At 32.8% G+C, this 20,507-nt stretch overlaps 4 protein-coding genes across 4 annotated transcripts; 3 read left to right on the top strand and 1 right to left on the bottom strand.

The window, feature by feature from the left end:
- Positions 1-11: 11 nt before the first annotated feature.
- Positions 12-1,004, top strand: LOC126551191 (ATP-dependent DNA helicase pif1-like). Its single transcript, XM_050204013.1, has one exon. The coding sequence runs from the start codon at positions 12-14 to the stop codon at positions 822-824; it is 813 nt and encodes a 270-aa protein (XP_050059970.1). The 3' UTR covers positions 825-1,004.
- A 2,293-nt stretch (positions 1,005-3,297) lies between these two features.
- On the top strand, positions 3,298-3,828 carry LOC126551188 (zinc finger BED domain-containing protein 5-like). Its single transcript, XM_050204011.1, has one exon. The coding sequence runs from the start codon at positions 3,331-3,333 to the stop codon at positions 3,826-3,828; it is 498 nt and encodes a 165-aa protein (XP_050059968.1). The 5' UTR covers positions 3,298-3,330.
- Positions 3,829-7,650: 3,822 nt separating this feature from the next.
- Positions 7,651-12,448, top strand: LOC126550759 (uncharacterized). The gene is made up of 3 exons (XM_050202846.1): positions 7,651-8,559; positions 8,849-9,344; positions 9,447-12,448. The coding sequence occupies exons 1-3, from the start codon at positions 8,134-8,136 to the stop codon at positions 12,446-12,448; spliced, it is 3,924 nt and encodes a 1,307-aa protein (XP_050058803.1). The 5' UTR covers positions 7,651-8,133.
- Positions 12,449-13,307: 859 nt separating this feature from the next.
- LOC126550758 (uncharacterized) lies at positions 13,308-19,598 on the bottom strand. Its single transcript, XM_050202845.1, has 8 exons — positions 19,468-19,598; positions 18,895-19,087; positions 18,522-18,765; positions 18,188-18,250; positions 18,015-18,112; positions 16,798-17,256; positions 16,013-16,508; positions 13,308-15,910 (listed from the first exon to the last, which is right to left on the bottom strand). The coding sequence occupies exons 1-8, from the start codon at positions 19,596-19,598 to the stop codon at positions 13,308-13,310; spliced, it is 4,287 nt and encodes a 1,428-aa protein (XP_050058802.1).
- Positions 19,599-20,507: the final 909 nt, after the last annotated feature.

Here is a 20,507-nt window from a genome sequence, read left to right as displayed (position 1 = left end):
TAACCGCTAATATGAGAGTTCAACTTCAAAATGATCAAAGTGCTGCACAATTTTCCAAACAATTGTTAGATCTTGGAAATGGAAAAGTCCCAGTTGATGCGACATCTGGATTAATTACTCTTACCAACGACTTTTGCCGATTTGTAGACACTCAATTAGTTCTTATTGAAAATGTTTTCCCAAACATTAGTGAGAATTATAAGAATTATGCTTGGTTAAGTCAACGAGCAATTCTTGCAGCAAAGAATAATGATGTCCACGCACTGAATTTCACCATTCAATCAAAAATTGCTGGCGATTTGGTGACATACAAATCCGTTGATTCAATAACAAATCCCGATGATGTAGTAAATTATCCAACGGAGTTTTTGAACTCTCTGGAGATACCAGGATTTCCACCACATAACTTGCAACTGAAAGTTGGTACAGTTATTTTGATACTGCGTAATTTGAATCCACCGCGACTTTACAACGGTACTCGACTTTCGGTAAAGAGACTTTTGCCGAATTTAATTGAGGCAACCATTATTAACGGAAAGTACGCAGGTGAAAATGTATGTATTCCTCGAATACCAATGATTCCGACTGATCTTCCGTTTGACTTCAAACGATTGCAATTCCCAGTTCGCCTTGCGTTCGCAATGACAATTAATAAGTCGCAAGGCCAATCGCTTAGTGTTTGCGGGATAAATTTGGAAAATCATTGTTTTTCACATGGACAGTTATACGTTGCGTGTTCACGAGTTGGGAAACCATCCGCTTTGTTTGTGTTAACGTCAGACCAAAAAACAAAAAATGTGGTTTACCAAAGAGCACTACAATGAAACAATTAAATAACACTTCATTTTAGTAGGTAATTGAAATGAATTTATTACTGTTGTGAAATGAAATAAATATTTTCCTTTTCAAATATATAACAAAAAAAATTTTTTTTCTTTATCTTTTAATCACCAAACGAAATGTTACATAAAACGAATCTGGTGGCGAAACGGAGTTCGCCGGGTCTGCTATATCTGTATAAATTTGTAATATTTCTTAATTGGAGAGCAGTACAAAACAAATACTTATATTCAGATGATAACAAAAATAATTAATGATATATTTTGACGAATTTATAAAAATTATTAAACTAGTATATAATACTCAAATACAAAAATAATCTAATACATTATTATTGATGAGACTGTGGCATCTTCATCAACAATAGAATCTGAACAAGTTATATTGAAAGATGCTATTCCTAGTTGTTCGGTAGGAAATTTGAATAAAATTAGTTAATTTTTAGTCGTTTCCAGTCTTGTTATTATAATTATTATAATATTATATAATATAATATTATATTGTCATTATTATTATTTTATTTATTTTAGATAGTTGTGACGCGGTCCCGCGTAATAGTCGTTTGAATACAAACGACCTTTGCGCGGATACCCGCGCCGTCACCTGTCTGTCCAACCGCCAATCGACGACGGCCGACACCGATGCGCGATAAGCGCGTCTGGAATTGTCAACCGCCGGTACCGCGGACTGTCTCGGCACTAGTTTTTCGACCGTCCCGACGGACAATTCACCGCGGACCGAAAACCCCACGCCCGTAACCGAACGGCCATAACACATGTCATTTGTTCTTTATTTTTTTTCATTTTTCGTATTTTGTTCGACTAAACAGTAACTCCCGGAGTTGTAGTGTTAGTCAGCTCTACCTACAGTGGAACTTTGTTTTTCTTTTTGTGTTCTCATACTAATAATAATCACACTTTACTCAGTTAACGGTAACTCCCTGAGTTCCACTACTGAGCTCCCCTTACGGTGAGACGCTTCATTGTTATTATTAAATATTTGCATTCTTTTGTTTGTTGACTTAAAATACACGGCGATCACTCGTCACTATTGCCTAACGCAGTGCTTATTATTTTTTTTTCCTTCCTCACGTGTTTTTGTTTTTTTTTCACCGCTGTGCGAATCGGCCTCTCGGCTGACACCGAGGCTCGCTACAGTTGTACCTGAAGTTATTGAGTTAAAACCTTCGAAAAAGAGAAAATACGATGAACCCTACCTTCAATTTGGATTTATTCGTGTTGGTACTGTAGAAAGGCCTGATGGACAATGTGTTATTTGTAATGTAATTCTTCAGAACAGTTCTTTGGCACCTGCAAAACTTAAATGACACCTCGAAACCAACCATCCAAATTTGATGAATAAGGAAATGGGCTATTTTAAAAAACGTAAAGAAGAACATAATAGCAGCTTGTCTGCCTTACACAAATACGCGAAAAACGACAGTGAAAATGCAACAGAAGCATAATTTATTTTGAGTTACAGCATTACTCGTGCTGGTAAACCACATACAATTGCTGAGTCTCTAATTAAACCATGTATGACTGAAATAGTTCGCTGCATGATTGGAGAAGAGGCTGCTAAGAAAGTTGCAACTGTTCAATGTTCCAACAACACTATATGTGATCGGATACATAAAATATCGGACCATATTGAAGATCAACTAATAAACAGGTTGAAAAGTTGTAACATGTTTGCTATTCAACTTGACGAAAGTACTGACGTTGCTGGACTTTCAATACTGCTTGTTTTCGTGAGGTATATTTTTGAAACATCTATCGAAGAAGATTTATTGCTTTGTACTCCTTTGTATACAAATACCACAGGTGAAGAAATTTTTAAAGTCATCGATAGTTATATGAATAAACATCAGTTGATTGGGTTAAATGTATCGATGTATGTAGTGATGGAGCTGCAGCTATGGTTGGAAAAATTAAAGGAACCGTGACAAGAATAAAAAATGTAGCACCAAAATGTCACAGTAGTCATTGCGTTTTACATCGCCACGCTCTTATTAGTAAGAAAATGCCATTGGAGTTAAAAGACGTTTTTAATGAGGCTGTATGTATTGTAAACTATATTAAGAGTCGTCCACTCCAGTCTAGACTTTTTAAAAAAGTATGTGAAGAAATCACATACTATGATGTAGTCAGCATTATTCACTTCTGCTTCACACTGAAGTCAGATGGCTTTCAAGAGGAAAGGTTTTAAGTAGGTTGTTCGAACTGCGCGATGTTTTAAAGATTTTTTTTTTCAGGACAAAATCTATCTATATCTATGAGTTATTTCGAGTTATTACATGATGAGCAATGGCTTATAAAATTTGCTTATCTCGCAGACATATTCAGTAAACTGAATGAAGTTAACAAGTCTTTGCAAGGAAAAACAATAACAACATTCGTGGTCAGAGACAAAAATATAGCATTTAGAAACAAACTTAACTTTTGGATATCATGTGTAAATGAGAAAAATTGTGAATGCTTTCCTCTCTTGATGGATTTTTTAAAGGAAAACGAATTGCAACTAACAACTAATATTAAAAAAATTGTTATCGAACATTTGGAAAACCTCGAAAAATCATTGTCTCAGTATTTTCTTGCTACTAATAATAACGTTGATTGGATACAAAATCCTTTTGTGAACCAAAAAAAAAACCCTGCAATGTTATCCATGCTCGAATATGAGCAGTTAATTGAAATTAAAAGCATGTCATATTTAAAACAGAAATTTGAATTTGGATCTTTAAACGAATTTTGGATTGAACTTAAGGACGAGTACCCATCTCTAGTTGAAAAAGCTATTTTTACTCTATTACCGTTTGTAACAACCTACCGTTGTGAAGCTGGTTTTTCCTCTTATGCGTGTACAATAAATAAATACAGAAATAGATTGAAAGCCGCTCCAGACCTACGAATTCAAATTTCAGATATAAAACTTAATTTTAAAAATATTGTAAATCAAACAATGAAACAGTTCCATTCTTCTCACTAAAAATATTAATAGTATGTATATTGTATATTTTAAAACCTAATTAATTATAATTTTTTAAAAATAAATATTTGTGATAATTAAATAATAAATGTTTGTTATTATAATAAATAAAATTTTCATTGAAAATTGTTTTTTTAACTAATTTTAATAAACAATAATCATTAACAATATCCTTAAAATATTTTTTGTAGTACTGTTTTTTTTTTTTTAGAAAAAATAGGGTTGAGTTGGAAGTAAAGACATTAGGGTTCCGCAAAACACAAACTTTTTCCTAAGAGTTCCGTGATCCTAAAAGTTTGGGAACCGCTGTACTAAGCAATAGTAATATGTTTATTGTTTATAGAACAAAATTAAAAAAACCTCACCAAAAATACTTCTATGTTGATAACTGCTTAGCTTAGATTACCCTTCAATAACAATAAGAAAATTGTTAGACTCTTTCAAAATCGTAATTAAATTAATATAATATAATTGCTTAATCAATTTGAAAAGATTAAAGTAAATATTTAGTAATACTATGTAATTATAAAATAAAAAAAAAACTCAAAACATTATATATAAAATTAAACATTTAACACTGTCTTATTAGTTAGGTTAAGAAAGTTAATGCAATTTATGTACCTACTTAACCATTTATTTATTAGTAATATATAATGTAAATAAAACACTTATTTCACTAAACATTACATTTTTAATAACAAGTGTTATAATATAACAATATATAGTTTTAAATAAGTAACAATAGCTATAACATGATGAAAAAAAAAAAAACTCAATATAAAATCTAATCCTAACCTAATGGCATAGGTAATAATTTATTTATCAACAAATGATTTTAATGTCATACTTAATTCACTTAATATCACATTTTTAATAACAAGTGTTGTAAGTATAACTAACAGTATACAGTTTTAAATAAGTAACAATAGCTATAACATAATGAAAAAAAAACTCAATATATAACCTAATCCTAACCTAATGGCATAATCATTTATTTATCAATAAATTATTTTAATGTCATACTTAATTCATTTAATATCATATTTTTTTGTTCCATTATTTTTAATTTTTTATTATAATAGACTTCAATTTCATTTTTGATACAGCCACATTTTTTTTATCAATTGATAGAACATTTTTTTGATCCGTCATTTTTATTTTCTTACTAGCTGATCCCGTGCACGTCGTTGCTCGTTAAATATACTATCTCTATATGACTCAAACTTTGTTCAATTCGTTATTTAATATTCGGTGGATAATGTTCTAGCTTTATCTTAAGTTTTCTGTTGCCCGGAATAAAAATTCTGATTCGCAGCAATATATTATCAGGTAGGCAATCTACCTGCGGTAGATCGCTGACCTAGTGCTGTTAGTACGTAAGTGTATGATTTAACTCTAAAAAAGTATCAAAGTTATACCAAGGTGCGTATAAAGTATACATTATAGATGTATTAGTGCGCTTCCATAATCCTCGCCGTTCATAAAATAGATTTGTAAAAATGTATGTGGTTGGTTTGAAATTGGCAGCAATGAGTCCATTTTGTGATAAACTTGTCCTCTGATTTTGAATGTAGAATTGTATTCTTGACCATTTGCATTAGTAATTCAAACTATTTCTGTTGCCCCGAACGATGTCATTTGAAAACATGAATTGAATGTTCTAATTGACTTCAGGAATACATTAGCATCTGGATCTGTGCCGATAAGTAAACCGTTCAATAGTTCAGGTGGTGTTTCAATTTCAGGTAGTTGCACTTTTCCTGACGCGCAACACATCCCGACTGGCTCATTTTTGAATTTGAGAGCATGATGGCAGTGCGGGAATCCCTTGTCCATGCACCAATTACTACTTTTGAATGAGCATAATATTCAATATCGGGCATGTACTGGAATGCTAGACGCAGGAATGAATCAGATATAAATGCTCGATGTACCTGTTGGAGTTGTTGGTCATTTGCTGTGCGTGAGTCAACTACTAATCGACGCGCTTGTCTTTGCTCAAATTGTTGTTTTTCATTCCGTTCTGCACGTGCCTCTTGTGATTGAGATTCACGCAATTCCGCCATACTCACACGAATATTCACACTATCGGATTGGCATTGTTCGTCTGTTCTTTGCGCTCTTCTATTTCTCATGTCTGTAGCTGCATTTGTTCTACGACCAAAATTGGCATTCTGGCCTGTCTTCTTGGCATTTTTAATGACACAAACAAATAGAAAATATTTAGAGTACTTATTTATGTTTTTTTTTTTTGTTTATTTCTGGTTACCTTGCAACGTCGGGTAATTCATTATATTAATTTTACATATTACCAATGGCAACCACTAATAAATAAATATTATTCTCAAATCTTATAACCCCCATAGCAACCATTTATAAACAAAAATTTCTATCGTAAATCTCAAAATTCCTGTTTGAGCACCTACCGGGGGTCGTCAATCCCTTTTTAAATTAGTCTTAAACGTATTCTCGGACCTACCAAATATAAACAGAAAATTTCATGAAAATCGGTCAAGTCGTTTCGGAGGAGTTCGATAATTAACACTGTGACACGAAAATTGTATATACCTACATATAGCTGACCCCGTGCACTTCGTTGCATTTGATTATGTATTAATTGATTATATTAATCTACCGTATTATGTCAAACTTAGTATAACTTTGATACCTTATTACAGTTAAATCATACACTTACGTACAAATACCACTAGGTCCGCGATTTACCGCAGGTAGATTGCCTACCTGATAATATACTGCTGCGAATCAGAATTTTTATTCCGGGCAACAGAAAACTTAAGATAAATCTAGAACATCATCCATCGAATATTAAATAACGTATTGAACAAAGTCTGAGTCATAAGGAATTGGCATTTTTAACGGGCAACGAAGTGCAAAACATGAAGTAAGCAATACAAAGTCTGCCGGGTCAGCTATTATTATTATTAATATAATATAAAAAAAAAATATAATAGTTACAGATCTGTTGTTATATTTTGTTAAAACCATATCAACAAAAAAAAGAATTAGCGAAATAAGTCAATGTCCACAGTAAATTTCAAATTCACAGCAATAGACTAACATAACAAGTTATACTAAGTTTTATTGTTTTACCAACAGGCAACAATACAAAAACCACGAGATGGCATATTATTGTATTTTACCCACTGTAGTAAAAAAAAAAAATGATATAACTTTGAAACTTAAGTGTTAGAAATTATAAACTTCTTATACACATCTCGCGGGGTCCGCAATCCACCATGTGTGGATTGCCTACATGATAATATACTGCTCGCATAATCATAAGAGAGTCTCACGGCAACGGCAAGCAGAATGACTATAATATTATGACTTGAGTAACTCACTGACTAATAAACGTAGAGCCTGAACAATGATAGATCGATGCTTAAAATTTACACGGTACGTTCGTAAAATCGTATCACAAATTTAGTGTGTAATAAGAAAGCATTTTACAAAAATCGCATATTAAAGTGGTGCTTTCACAAGATTTTTGAAAATAATTAAAAATAATTTTTTACAAGTATAACTTGTTATGTTATTCTATTGCTGTGAATTTGAAATTTACTGTGGACATTGACTTATTTCGCTAATTCTTTTTTTTGTTGATATGGTTTTAACAAAATATAACAACAGATCTGTAACTATTATATTCAATCATAATCAATAGGGACATTAATATAGTTTATTTTCTTACTGAACTGTAGTGACAGTTATACATTGTCTTATACATTTTTGTCTCCATCTTATATATAAAAATGAATCGCAAAATTTGGTAAGCGCATAACTCAACAACGCCTAGACCGATTTCGCTCATTCTTTTTTTGTTTGGGTCGTAATTGTCAGGAGAAGGTTCTTACGGACGAAAAATTTGAGAAAGTTATCGGGTTAGAGAAATATGACGAGGTGGTGATGAAATTACAGAGGCGCCATCTATCCAGCAAATAGTCAACTAAATTATTTTTGGTAGTCAATGGCAACCATTTAAATAAAATAAATCATTTATTTAAAATGTTTTTAAAAATGCATGCAAATAGACATACAAACAACGCAAATGTTCGCAAATGTTCGTTGAAGTCCAAGGATGGTTTTTACGGCTAGAAAAATTAGAATTATTGCTGGAAAAACCCTAAAAATAGCCCTTTTCTTTTTAAAATAGCCCTTCCTATAATATTTATAATATAATACTGATCGTATCCATGGCAACCAACAATCGTGTTTTGTGCAGAGTGTTTAGTTAGTTAGTGTTTGTTTAGTTCGTGATTAGTGAAAAAATAATTTATATTTGATATGCCTCCTATAAGACGAAGCAATTTAGGTAGAAGAACAAGAAATGCTACAAACCAAGCTAATTACCGATCTAATTCACAAACGCGTGAAGCGCGAGCAAGTTTGAATCGAGCTGCTTTTAGTTACGATGTGTCAATTGACTACAGTAACTACCAATGTGTTGTTATTGGTTCTATGAACTCGGTTTGCTCACACTGTAAGGCATTAAAATACAAAAACGAAGCCAATGGATTGTGTTGCGCAAATGGTAAAGTGAAATTGATACCATTGGATCCACCACCAGAACCATTGTACTCATTGGTTTCAGGAATAGGAACAGATTCTATACACTTTTTGACAAATATCCAACAATATAACAATTTCTTTCAAATGACTTCATTTGGGGCAACAAATGTAGTTCGGGAAAATTTTATGCCAACTTTCAAGGTATGTATTATAGCAGTTACTCATAATTATTTTAGCGAACAAAATTTTCTGTCACCAAAGTTAAGATGTGTCACTAATCTTCAATTTCTTAATCATTACGAAATATATCACTTAGTCATCATATTATATTATGGTGTTTCAGTTTCAGTGACACTTTTATTATATTTTATATTTGATAGATATTAGTTAAAACTAAATATATACTTTTTAAGATCAAATATTATTTAAGTTTGATCACCGACAATCCATTAATTTATACCACACCATAATATATTTTTTTTATTTACAGATACAAGGGCAAATATATCATAGAGCAGGTTCACTGTTACCAGTGTCAGATAGCGACAACAAATTCCTGCAAATTTATTTTATGGGCAATTCACCACAAGAAATTGATCTGCGTTGTGCACATAACAATTTAGTAAAGAGGTCTATTGTAGAACAATTACAAACTTTATTTCATCAGCACAATCAATTGATTATATTGTTTAAAACTGCCCTGGATCTGATGCCATCCGATAATCACAAAATTGTAATCAGAGCTGATAAAACACCTGCAGGTCAACATACAAGACGTTTTAATGCACCAACTATTGATGAAGTTGCTATCGTTGTAGTTGGAGAAAACTTGGAATCCCGTGATATTGTTTTACGTCGTCGGAATGATCAATTACAACGTATAAAGGAAACACACCGCTCATATGATGCACTGCAATATCCCATTATATTTTGGCAAGGTGAAGATGGCTACGATTTCTCAATAAAAATGATAAATCCCATTGCAGGTAACTAAAATATTAGTTTAGCTATGGCGATAATATCTCAGTCATTATATTATGTATTTTAATTTTATATTTGAATGTTATTAAAACAAAATCTATTTACAGGTTCTGAAACCAACAAAAAAGTCAGTTCAATGAACTATTATTCATACCGCCTAATGATTCGGGAAAATGAAGATAATCACATATTGAAATGTCGGCGATTATATCACAAATATGTTGTTGACATGTATGTTAAAATTGAAACGGAAAGATTAACATTCATCAGGTTGAATCAAACCAAACTCCGATCTGAAGAGTATATTCACCTTCGAGATGCGATTAATACTGATGGAAATGCACAGAATGTCGGTCGGATGACTATTCTTCCAGCAACATACATCGGAAGCCCTCGGCATATGCACGAATATGCTCAAGATGCCATGTCGTATGTTCGTCATTATGGTACAGCAGATTTGTTCATCACATTTACATGCAATCCGCAATGGATAGAAATCAATCAGGAGTTATTCTCTGGGCAATCACCCATTGATCGTCATGATATTACAGCCAGAGTCTTTAGACAAAAGTTGAAATCTTTAATGGATTTCATCGTAAAACATAATGTGTTTGGTGAGACACGCTGCTGGATGTATTCTGTGGAGTGGCAGAAACGAGGATTGCCACATGCACACATTTTGATTTGGTTGGTTGAAAATATAAGGCCAAATGAAGTTGATGCAGTGATATCAGCTGAAATCCCTAATGTACAAGTAGATCCTGGATTGCATGAGGTAGTTATCAAAAACATGATACATGGTCCCTGTGGAACTCTTAATCAAAATTCACCGTGTATGATGGATGGTAAATGTTCAAAACGATATCCACGGACATTAATATCGGAAACAATTACTGGTAATGACGGTTATCCATTGTATCGTCGCAGATCGACAGCAGACAATGGAAAATCAACAATTGTCAAATTAAATCAACAAGATATTGAAATAGATAATCGTTGGATTGTTCCATATTCACCCATTTTATCAAAGACATTCAAAGCACACATCAACGTTGAATCTTGCCATTCAGTGAAATCTATTAAATACATTTGCAAATATGTAGCCAAAGGGAGTGATATGGCTGTGATTGGAATTGGTGCAGAGAATTCCAATGATGAAGTTACCCAATACCAAATGGGCCGCTATGTCAGTAGTAATGAAGCAGTTTGGCGAATATTTTCTTTTCCTATTCATGAGAGACACCCTTCTGTTGTTCACTTAGCTGTGCATTTAGAAAATGGACAAAGAGTGTATTTTACAGCACAGAACGCAGTACAAAGAGCTGCTCAGCCACCATCTACTACATTAACCAGTTTTTTTGAGACATGCCAAAACGATGATTTCGCACAAACATTGCTATATTCTGAAATGCCAAAATATTATACCTGGAATCAATCCTCAAGGAGATTTATACGACGGAAACAAGGAAAACCAGTTCCAGGATATACAGATGTATATTCCACCGATGCGATTGGCCGGATTTATTCAGTACATCCAAGCAATGATGAATGTTTTTACTTACGACTGCTATTAGTCAATGTACGTGGCCCAACATCATTCCAACAGTTACGAACTGTTGATGGTGAATTGTGTGTATCCTACAGAGAAGCCTGTCAACGTTTGCAATTGCTTGAAAATGACGCTCATTGGGATCAAACTCTCAATGATGCTGTAATATCATCACACGCTCATCAAATACGAACATTGTTTTCTATAATCATATCTACATGCTTCCCATCAAGCCCAATTGATTTGTGGATCAAGTACAAAGATTATATGTGTGATGATATTTTGTATCAAATACAGAATAGAATGGGAAATCCAAATATACAAATCAGTGAAGAAATTTACAATGAAGCATTGATTTCAATTGAGGACATGTGCTTGATAATGTCAAACAAACTATTAATTCAATTAGGCCTGACCGCGCCCAATCGTCCAATGCATGACGCTTTTAACCAAGAGTTGCATCGAGAAAGACTGTATGATCTCAACGATTTGAAAGAATTAATTCAAACAAATCTTCCACTGTTAAATGAACAACAGAAGTATGTATTTGAAACTCTTATGAAAGTAACAAATGATGAAACTGGAGGGATTTACTTCTTAGATGCACCTGGTGGTACAGGAAAAACTTTTTTGATTTCATTAATATTAGCAACAATTCGCTCACAAAATAAAATTGCACTTGCACTCGCTTCGTCGGGAATCGCAGCAACTTTGCTTGAAGGTGGTCGAACAGCCCATTCAGCACTAAAATTGCCATTAAATATGCATAGCAATGAAACTCCAACCTGCAACGTTTCGAAGAACTCTGCAATGGCAAAGGTTTTGCAGCAATGTAAATTGATTGTTTGGGATGAATGCACGATGGCACATAAAAAATCTTTGGAGGCTTTGGACAGAACCTTAAAAGATCTACGGAGCAATAATAACCGATTTGGTGGTGCAATGATTTTATTAGCAGGAGATTTTCGTCAAACATTGCCGGTGATTCCACGATCAACGCCAGCTGATGAACTCAATGCATGTCTAAAGTCCTCCAGTTTGTGGAAACATGTCAAAGTACTTCATTTAAGCAAGAATATGCGTGTCGAGTTGCAAAATGACCAATCTGGAAACATATTCTCTAAACAACTCATTGACATTGGTAATGGCAAATTTCCTATAGACATGTTGACTGGCTGCATTAACTTTCCTCTAAGTTTTTGTCAGTTAACTCGATCAAAAGATGAACTTATTCAGAAGGTGTTTCCAGATGTTTCTCAAAATTACAGAAACCATGATTGGTTGAGCGAACGAGCTATACTGGCTGCAAAAAACATAGATGTAAATGAATTAAATTTCAAAATTCAAGAACAAATTACAGGCGAATTGATGATATATAAATCAGTTGATTCGGCTACTAATCAAGATGATGTAGTCAACTATCCACCGGAATTTTTAAACTCGCTGGATTTGCCAGGATTGCCACCTCACAATCTTCAATTAAAGGTTGGATCGGTGGTTATAATGTTGCGAAATATCAACCAACCGCGTCTTTGCAACGGTACACGGTTAGCGATATAAAAAATTACTAAACAATGTGATAGAAGAAGAACTATACTCAAAGGAAAGTTAAAGGAGAAGATGTTCTCATACCGCGCATCCCAATGATTCCGACTGATGTGCCATTTGAGTTTAAACGACTACATTTCCAGTGCGTCTTGCTTTTGCTATGACTATAAACAAGTCACAGGGGCAATCATTAAGTGTTTGTGGTATTAATCTAGAAAACCCATGTTTCTCACATGGTCAATTGTATGTTGCCTGTTCCCGTGTTGGAAAACCATCAGATTTGTTTATCTATGCGCCAGGTAATCAAACAAGAAACATCGTATACCACAAAGTACTACAATGATAATAATAATAATTATGATTCACATGATTAACAATAAAGCGATTACTTACTTTTAAATCATGACAGAACCGTCACCCTGGTGATAGGGCGTTGTGAATAAAAAATAATTAAATAAAACATATATAATGATTTAAAAGTAAGTAGTTATAGTTTTAACTGTTATAGTTTTATTTAATTATTTTTTATTCATAACCACCGATCCAACCTTTAATTGAAGATTGTGAGGTGGCAATCCTGGCAAATCCAGCGAGTTTAAAAATTCCGGTGGATAGTTGACTACATCATCTTGATTAGTAGCCGAATCAACTGATTTATATATCATCAATTCGCCTGTAATTTGTTCTTGAATTTTGAAATTTAATTCATTTACATCTATGTTTTTTGCAGCCAGTATAGCTCGTTCGCTCAACCAATCATGGTTTCTGTAATTTTGAGAAACATCTGGAAACACCTTCTGAATAAGTTCATCTTTTGATCGAGTTAACTGACAAAAACTTAGAGGAAAGTTAATGCAGCCAGTCAACATGTCTATAGGAAATTTGCCATTACCAATGTCAATGAGTTGTTTAGAGAATATGTTTCCAGATTGGTCATTTTGCAACTCGACACGCATATCTTGCTTAAATGAAGTACTTTGACATGTTTCCACAAACTGGAGGACTTTAGACATGCATTGAGTTCATCAGCTGGCGTTGATCGTGGAATCACCGGCAATGTTTGACGAAAATCTCCTGCTAATAAAATCATTGCACCACCAAATCGGTTATTATTGCTCCGTAGATCTTTTAAGGTTCTGTCCAAAGCCTCCAAAGATTTTTTATGTGCCATCGTGCATTCATCCCAAACAATCAATTTACATTGCTGCAAAACCTTTGCCATTGCAGAGTTCTTCGAAACGTTGCAGGTTGGAGTTTCATTGCTATGCATATTTAATGGCAATTTTAGTGCTGAATGGGCTGTTCGACCACCTTCAAGCAAAGTTGCTGCGATTCCCGACGAAGCGAGTGCAAGTGCAATTTTATTTTGTGAGCGAATTGTTGCTAATATTAATGAAATCAAAAAAGTTTTTCCTGTACCACCAGGTGCATCTAAGAAGTAAATCCCTCCAGTTTCATCATTTGTTACTTTCATAAGAGTTTCAAATACATACTTCTGTTGTTCATTTAACAGTGGAAGATTTGTTTGAATTAATTCTTTCAAATCGTTGAGATCATACAGTCTTTCTCGATGCAACTCTTGGTTAAAAGCGTCATGCATTGGACGATTGGGCGCGGTCAGGCCTAATTGAATTAATAGTTTGTTTGACATTATCAAGCACATGTCCTCAATTGAAATCAATGCTTCATTGTAAATTTCTTCACTGATTTGTATATTTGGATTTCCCATTCTATTCTGTATTTGATACAAAATATCATCACACATATAATCTTTGTACTTGATCCACAAATCAATTGGGCTTGATGGGAAGCATGTAGATATGATTATAGAAAACAATGTTCGTATTTGATGAGCGTGTGATGATATTACAGCATCATTGAGAGTTTGATCCCAATGAGCGTCATTTTCAAGCAATTGCAAACGTTGACAGGCTTCTCTGTAGGATACACACAATTCACCATCAACAGTTCGTAACTGTTGGAATGATGTTGGGCCACGTACATTGACTAATAGCAGTCGTAAGTAAAAACATTCATCATTGCTTGGATGTACTGAATAAATCCGGCCAATCGCATCGGTGGAATATACATCTGTATATCCTGGAACTGGTTTTCCTTGTTTCCGTCGTATAAATCTCCTTGAGGATTGATTCCAGGTATAATATTTTGGCATTTCAGAATATAGCAATGTTTGTGCGAAATCATCGTTTTGGCATGTCTCAAAAAAACTGGTTAATGTAGTAGATGGTGGCTGAGCAGCTCTTTGTACTGCGTTCTGTGCTGTAAAATACACTCTTTGTCCATTTTCTAAATGCACAGCTAAGTGAACAACAGAAGGGTGTCTCTCATGAATAGGAAAAGAAAATATTCGCCAAACTGCTTCATTACTACTGACATAGCGGCCCATTTGGTATTGGGTAACTTCATCATTGGAATTCTCTGCACCAATTCCAATCACAGCCATATCACTCCCTTTGGCTACATATTTGCAAATGTATTTAATAGATTTCACTGAATGGCAAGATTCAACGTTGATGTGTGCTTTGAATGTCTTTGATAAAATGGGTGAATATGGAACAATCCAACGATTATCTATTTCAATATCTTGTTGATTTAATTTGACAATTGTTGATTTTCCATTGTCTGCTGTCGATCTGCGACGATACAATGGATAACCGTCATTACCAGTAATTGTTTCCGATATTAATGTCCGTGGATATCGTTTTGAACATTTACCATCCATCATACACGGTGAATTTTGATTAAGAGTTCCACAGGGACCATGTATCATGTTTTTGATAACTACCTCATGCAATCCAGGATCTACTTGTACATTAGGGATTTCAGCTGATATCACTGCATCAACTTCATTTGGCCTTATATTTTCAACCAACCAAATCAAAATGTGTGCATGTGGCAATCCTCGTTTCTGCCACTCCACAGAATACATCCAGCAGCGTGTCTCACCAAACACATTATGTTTTACGATGAAATCCATTAAAGATTTCAACTTTTGTCTAAAGACTCTGGCTGTAATATCATGACGATCAATGGGTGATTGCCCAGAGAATAACTCCTGATTGATTTCTATCCATTGCGGATTGCATGTAAATGTGATGAACAAATCTGCTGTACCATAATGACGAACATACGACATGGCATCTTGAGCATATTCGTGCATATGCCGAGGGCTTCCGATGTATGTTGCTGGAAGAATAGTCATCCGACCGACATTCTGTGCATTTCCATCAGTATTAATCGCATCTCGAAGGTGAATATACTCTTCAGATCGGAGTTTGGTTTGATTCAACCTGATGAATGTTAATCTTTCCGTTTCAATTTTAACATACATGTCAACAACATATTTGTGATATAATCGCCGACATTTCAATATGTGATTATCTTCATTTTCCCGAATCATTAGGCGGTATGAATAATAGTTCATTGAACTGACTTTTTTGTTGGTTTCAGAACCTGTAAATAGATTTTGTTTTAATAACATTCAAATATAAAATTAAAATACATAATATAATGACTGAGATATTATCGCCATAGCTAAACTAATATTTTAGTTACCTGCAATGGGATTTATCATTTTTATTGAGAAATCGTAGCCATCTTCACCTTGCCAAAATATAATGGGATATTGCAGTGCATCATATGAGCGGTGTGTTTCCTTTATACGTTGTAATTGATCATTCCGACGACGTAAAACAATATCACGGGATTCCAAGTTTTCTCCAACTACAACGATAGCAACTTCATCAATAGTTGGTGCATTAAAACGTCTTGTATGTTGACCTGCAGGTGTTTTATCAGCTCTGATTACAATTTTGTGATTATCGGATGGCATCAGATCCAGGGCAGTTTTAAACAATATAATCAATTGATTGTGTTGATGAAATAAAGTTTGTAATTGTTCTACAATAGACCTCTTTACTAAATTGTTATGTGCACAACGCAGATCAATTTCTTGTGGTGAATTGCCCATAAAATAAATTTGCAGGAATTTGTTGTCGCTATCTGACACTGGTAACAGTGAACCTGCTCTATGATATATTTGCCCTTGTATCTGTAAATAAAAAAAATATATTATGGTGTGGTATAAATTAATGGATTGTCGGTGATCAAACTTAAATAATATTTGATCTTAAAAAGTATATATTTAGTTTTAACTAATATCTATCAAATATAAAATATAATAAAAGTGTCACTGAAACTGAAACACCATAATATAATATGATGACTAAGTGATATATTTCGTAATGATTAAGAAATTGAAGATTAGTGACACATCTTAACTTTGGTGACAGAAAATTTTGTTCGCTAAAATAATTATGAGTAACTGCTATAATACATACCTTGAAAGTTGGCATAAAATTTTCCCGAACTACATTTGTTGCCCCAAATGAAGTCATTTGAAAGCAATTGTTATATTGTTGGATATTTGTCAAAAAGTGTATAGAATCTGTTCCTATTCCTGAAACCAATGAGTACAATGGTTCTGGTGGTGGATCCAATGGTATCAATTTCACTTTACCATTTGCGCAACACAATCCATTGGCTTCGTTTTTGTATTTTAATGCCTTACAGTGTGAGCAAACCGAGTTCATAGAACCAATAACAACACATTGGTAGTTACTGTAGTCAATTGACACATCGTAACTAAAAGCAGCTCGATTCAAACTTGCTCGCGCTTCACGCGTTTGTGAATTAGATCGGTAATTAGCTTGGTTTGTAGCATTTCTGGTTCTTCTACCTAAATTGCTTCGTCTTATAGGAGGCATATCAATATAAATTATTTTTTCACTAATCACGAACTAAACAAACACTAACTAACTAAACACTCTGCACAAAACACGATTGTTGGTTGCCATGGATACGATCAGTATTATATTATAAATATTATAGGAAGGGCTATTTTAAAAAGAAAAGGGCTATTTTAGGTTTTTCCAGCAATAATTCTAATTTTTCTAGCCGTAAAAACCATCCTTGGACTTCAACGAACATTTGCGAACATTTGCGTTGTTTGTATGTCTATTTGCATGCATTTTTAAAAACATTTTAAATAAATGATTTATTTTATTTAAATGGTTGCCATTGACTACCAAAAATAATTTAGTTGACTATTTGCTGGATAGATGGCGCCTCTGTAATTTCATCACCACCTCGTCATATTTCTCTAACCCGATAACTTTCTCAAATTTTTCGTCCGTAAGAACCTTCTCCTGACAATTACGACCCAAACAAAAAAAGAATGAGCGAAATCGGTCCAGGCGTTGTTGAGTTATGCGCTTACCAAATTTTGCGATTCATTTTTATATATAAGATTATAATAATCAGTTTTAATTTCTATTTTTCTATTGGCTCCATCAGCTAGGCATTGAGCTGCTGTATTATTATTCATTATTTATTATTTTTTTTGATGGTGTACATTTATTTCCTTAAAAAAATTAATGTTATTAATTTGCATGGTCACATAATATTATACCTATATTATTATGTGGAATTGTTGAAATATCAAATTAACAGTGAACTGTAATAAATTATATAAAGTACCAATTTTCGAAGCTGTTACATCTAACTTTTGATGTTTATCTTTTTCTTGTTCAACTTCTACAGTAATTATATGCTGATAATGTTCTACATCCAATTGTTGTTCAATAATATCAACTGCTGTTATAACAAATATTATTTCAATTCATTTTGATTGTCTATATGTGAAGAATATTTTATCCAATATTTACTTACGCCTCACATCATTTTCAACATCATCAAATTTGAATTGTTCATTGCCATCTGCAAATCCAAATTCTAAAAGTAAAATAAAGAGTGAGTAAAAGTATTTAAAGTCTGTGAGTAAACAATCCAGAAAACAATTATTTTGAGTAGTTCATATATTTATATTTTTATTTAATGCTATATTAATGTATGTTTACAATAAAATTATTAAGTATAATTGATACATACCATTATGGTTTAATACTGTTATTTTATGAGTATAAAATATATTATTATAATACAGTATTTTTTAAGAAGAGAATAATATTTGATAATTAACTAAATTAATAATACATTAACTAACTTTCAGTTTCGTTACATATTATCACACTATTTCCCTTGGCAACAACATCTTCAAATGAAAATGTTACTTCTGATTCTGAACTAAGACAATGACCAGTCACAGAAGCTTGACTCAATAGTGGTAATACATCATTCTGAAAATCAGACATTATGATATGAGATGCTGGTCTACCACCAGTGCCATTTATATGTCTGCGCAGAGCAGCAGCTTTTGTTTTAGTAGCAGCTCTTGCATCTTGCCATGCCTATAATAAAATCTTTTATGAAAACTTAAGAATATTTTAGACATAACTACCACTAATATATTATACTACAACTAGATTTAGAACCTAGTATATTAATGAAATAAGTACATGTATTGTAATCAAAATTACCTTTTTCCATTTTTCCCCAGATTTTTCGGCCCCTAACCTTGCATTTAATTCTGTTGCTATTTTATTCCAACGTTCTTTGAACATTTTCTGTGTGAAGTTTGCTGTAAATTTTGAAGCAGCCAGTTGTGGATCATTTGAAACTAATTCCACTAGCATTTTCATTTGGCCTTTAGTAGACCTAACTTTAGTCATACTCAAAAAAATTAAATAAAAATAAAGTCATAGAAATTTGAAACAGTTTTAAACTCTTAACAATTATACATTTAAATGTAAATAATATAATAGTGATAACTGATAACACAAAATCTTTAATCACTTTTTTAGGTTAAAATTATATTACCATAATGGTTCATGTGATAAAAACGATATATTTACTCGAATTCGACAAATGATAAAAATATATCACATTAGGTTCAAGAATACCAATTTTATGTCATATTCGATAAAATTTTGTCACACCCCATAAAGTCGTTTTATTTTATCGAATTCGATCAATTTGTCGCAAAACTCAAGAATCGGCCCCCTGGTAATGCAGATCCAATGGATTATTTAACAAATATAGCCAACAATTACTGAGCAGATATCATTTCGTGATAAAAGTGGATGCCCAGATCCACAAAACCAAAATCAAGATTATTCAACAATTGAATGGGTATATTGCAAAACAGGGCATCATCATTGGTTTCATCTACAATGTATGGCATGGCCGTATTCAAGTGGGGGTTTTCAGGGTTCAACCCCCCCCCCCCCCCCCCCGAAATGTCATACAAATATTTTTATTAACTTTCCTCGATAATCCTAAAAGTCGCGTAAATTAAAAAAAAAATATATCTAAATAATTCGTTACCTTAGTGACAATACCTCGTATTTACATTTTTGATATTTTTCAGGAGAGACTTAAAACTGATTACTATTATTCCACGAGATATCTCGTGATAGATATCTATTCTTGCAGGTTATGTTTAAAGCTTTTTTTTTTATGTTTTCCTCAAAAATAATTATTAAAAATCAACAAAAAAGTGATAAATACTATATTTAGAACAGATACGTGATATTACTTCAAAAACTTGTTGGAGATACGTGGTATTACTAATAATAACAAAGCTCAATTCTCAAACTAAGAATAAATACAATAAAATTTAATATTGTTCATTTTATAATTTATTTAAACTAAAAAAATGCAAAAGATAAAAAGAAACAATTTAACAAAACTACTTTTATGCCTTACTTTGGTAAAAACATTTCTTGTGTCACTACAAAATTAAAAAACATAAAATAACATCATACTTAACATCAATATCAGACTTTAAAAAAGAATAAAATAATCTCATATTGCATTGAAATCATCCTTGAGATCAATATTTAAAAATATATAACAAAATAATAGGTACTTCATTGAATAAGACAATTAAATAAAACATTTCTTGTGTCTCTACAAAATTAAAAAACATAAAATAACATCATACTTAACATCAATATCAGACTTTGAAAAAGAATAAAATAAACTCGTATTGCATTGAAATCATCCTTGAGATCAATATTTAAAAATATATAACAAAATAATAAAAATACATTGTAACATAATAATATTATAAATAAAGTCAACAAATAAA

The sequence above is a fragment of the Aphis gossypii genome, chromosome 3 (assembly GCF_020184175.1).
Source record: "Aphis gossypii isolate Hap1 chromosome 3, ASM2018417v2, whole genome shotgun sequence".
NCBI lineage: Eukaryota > Metazoa > Arthropoda > Insecta > Hemiptera > Aphididae > Aphis > Aphis gossypii.
The sequence above is the reverse complement of the archived record's forward strand: the minus strand, read 5'-3'. Positions and strand labels throughout refer to the sequence as shown.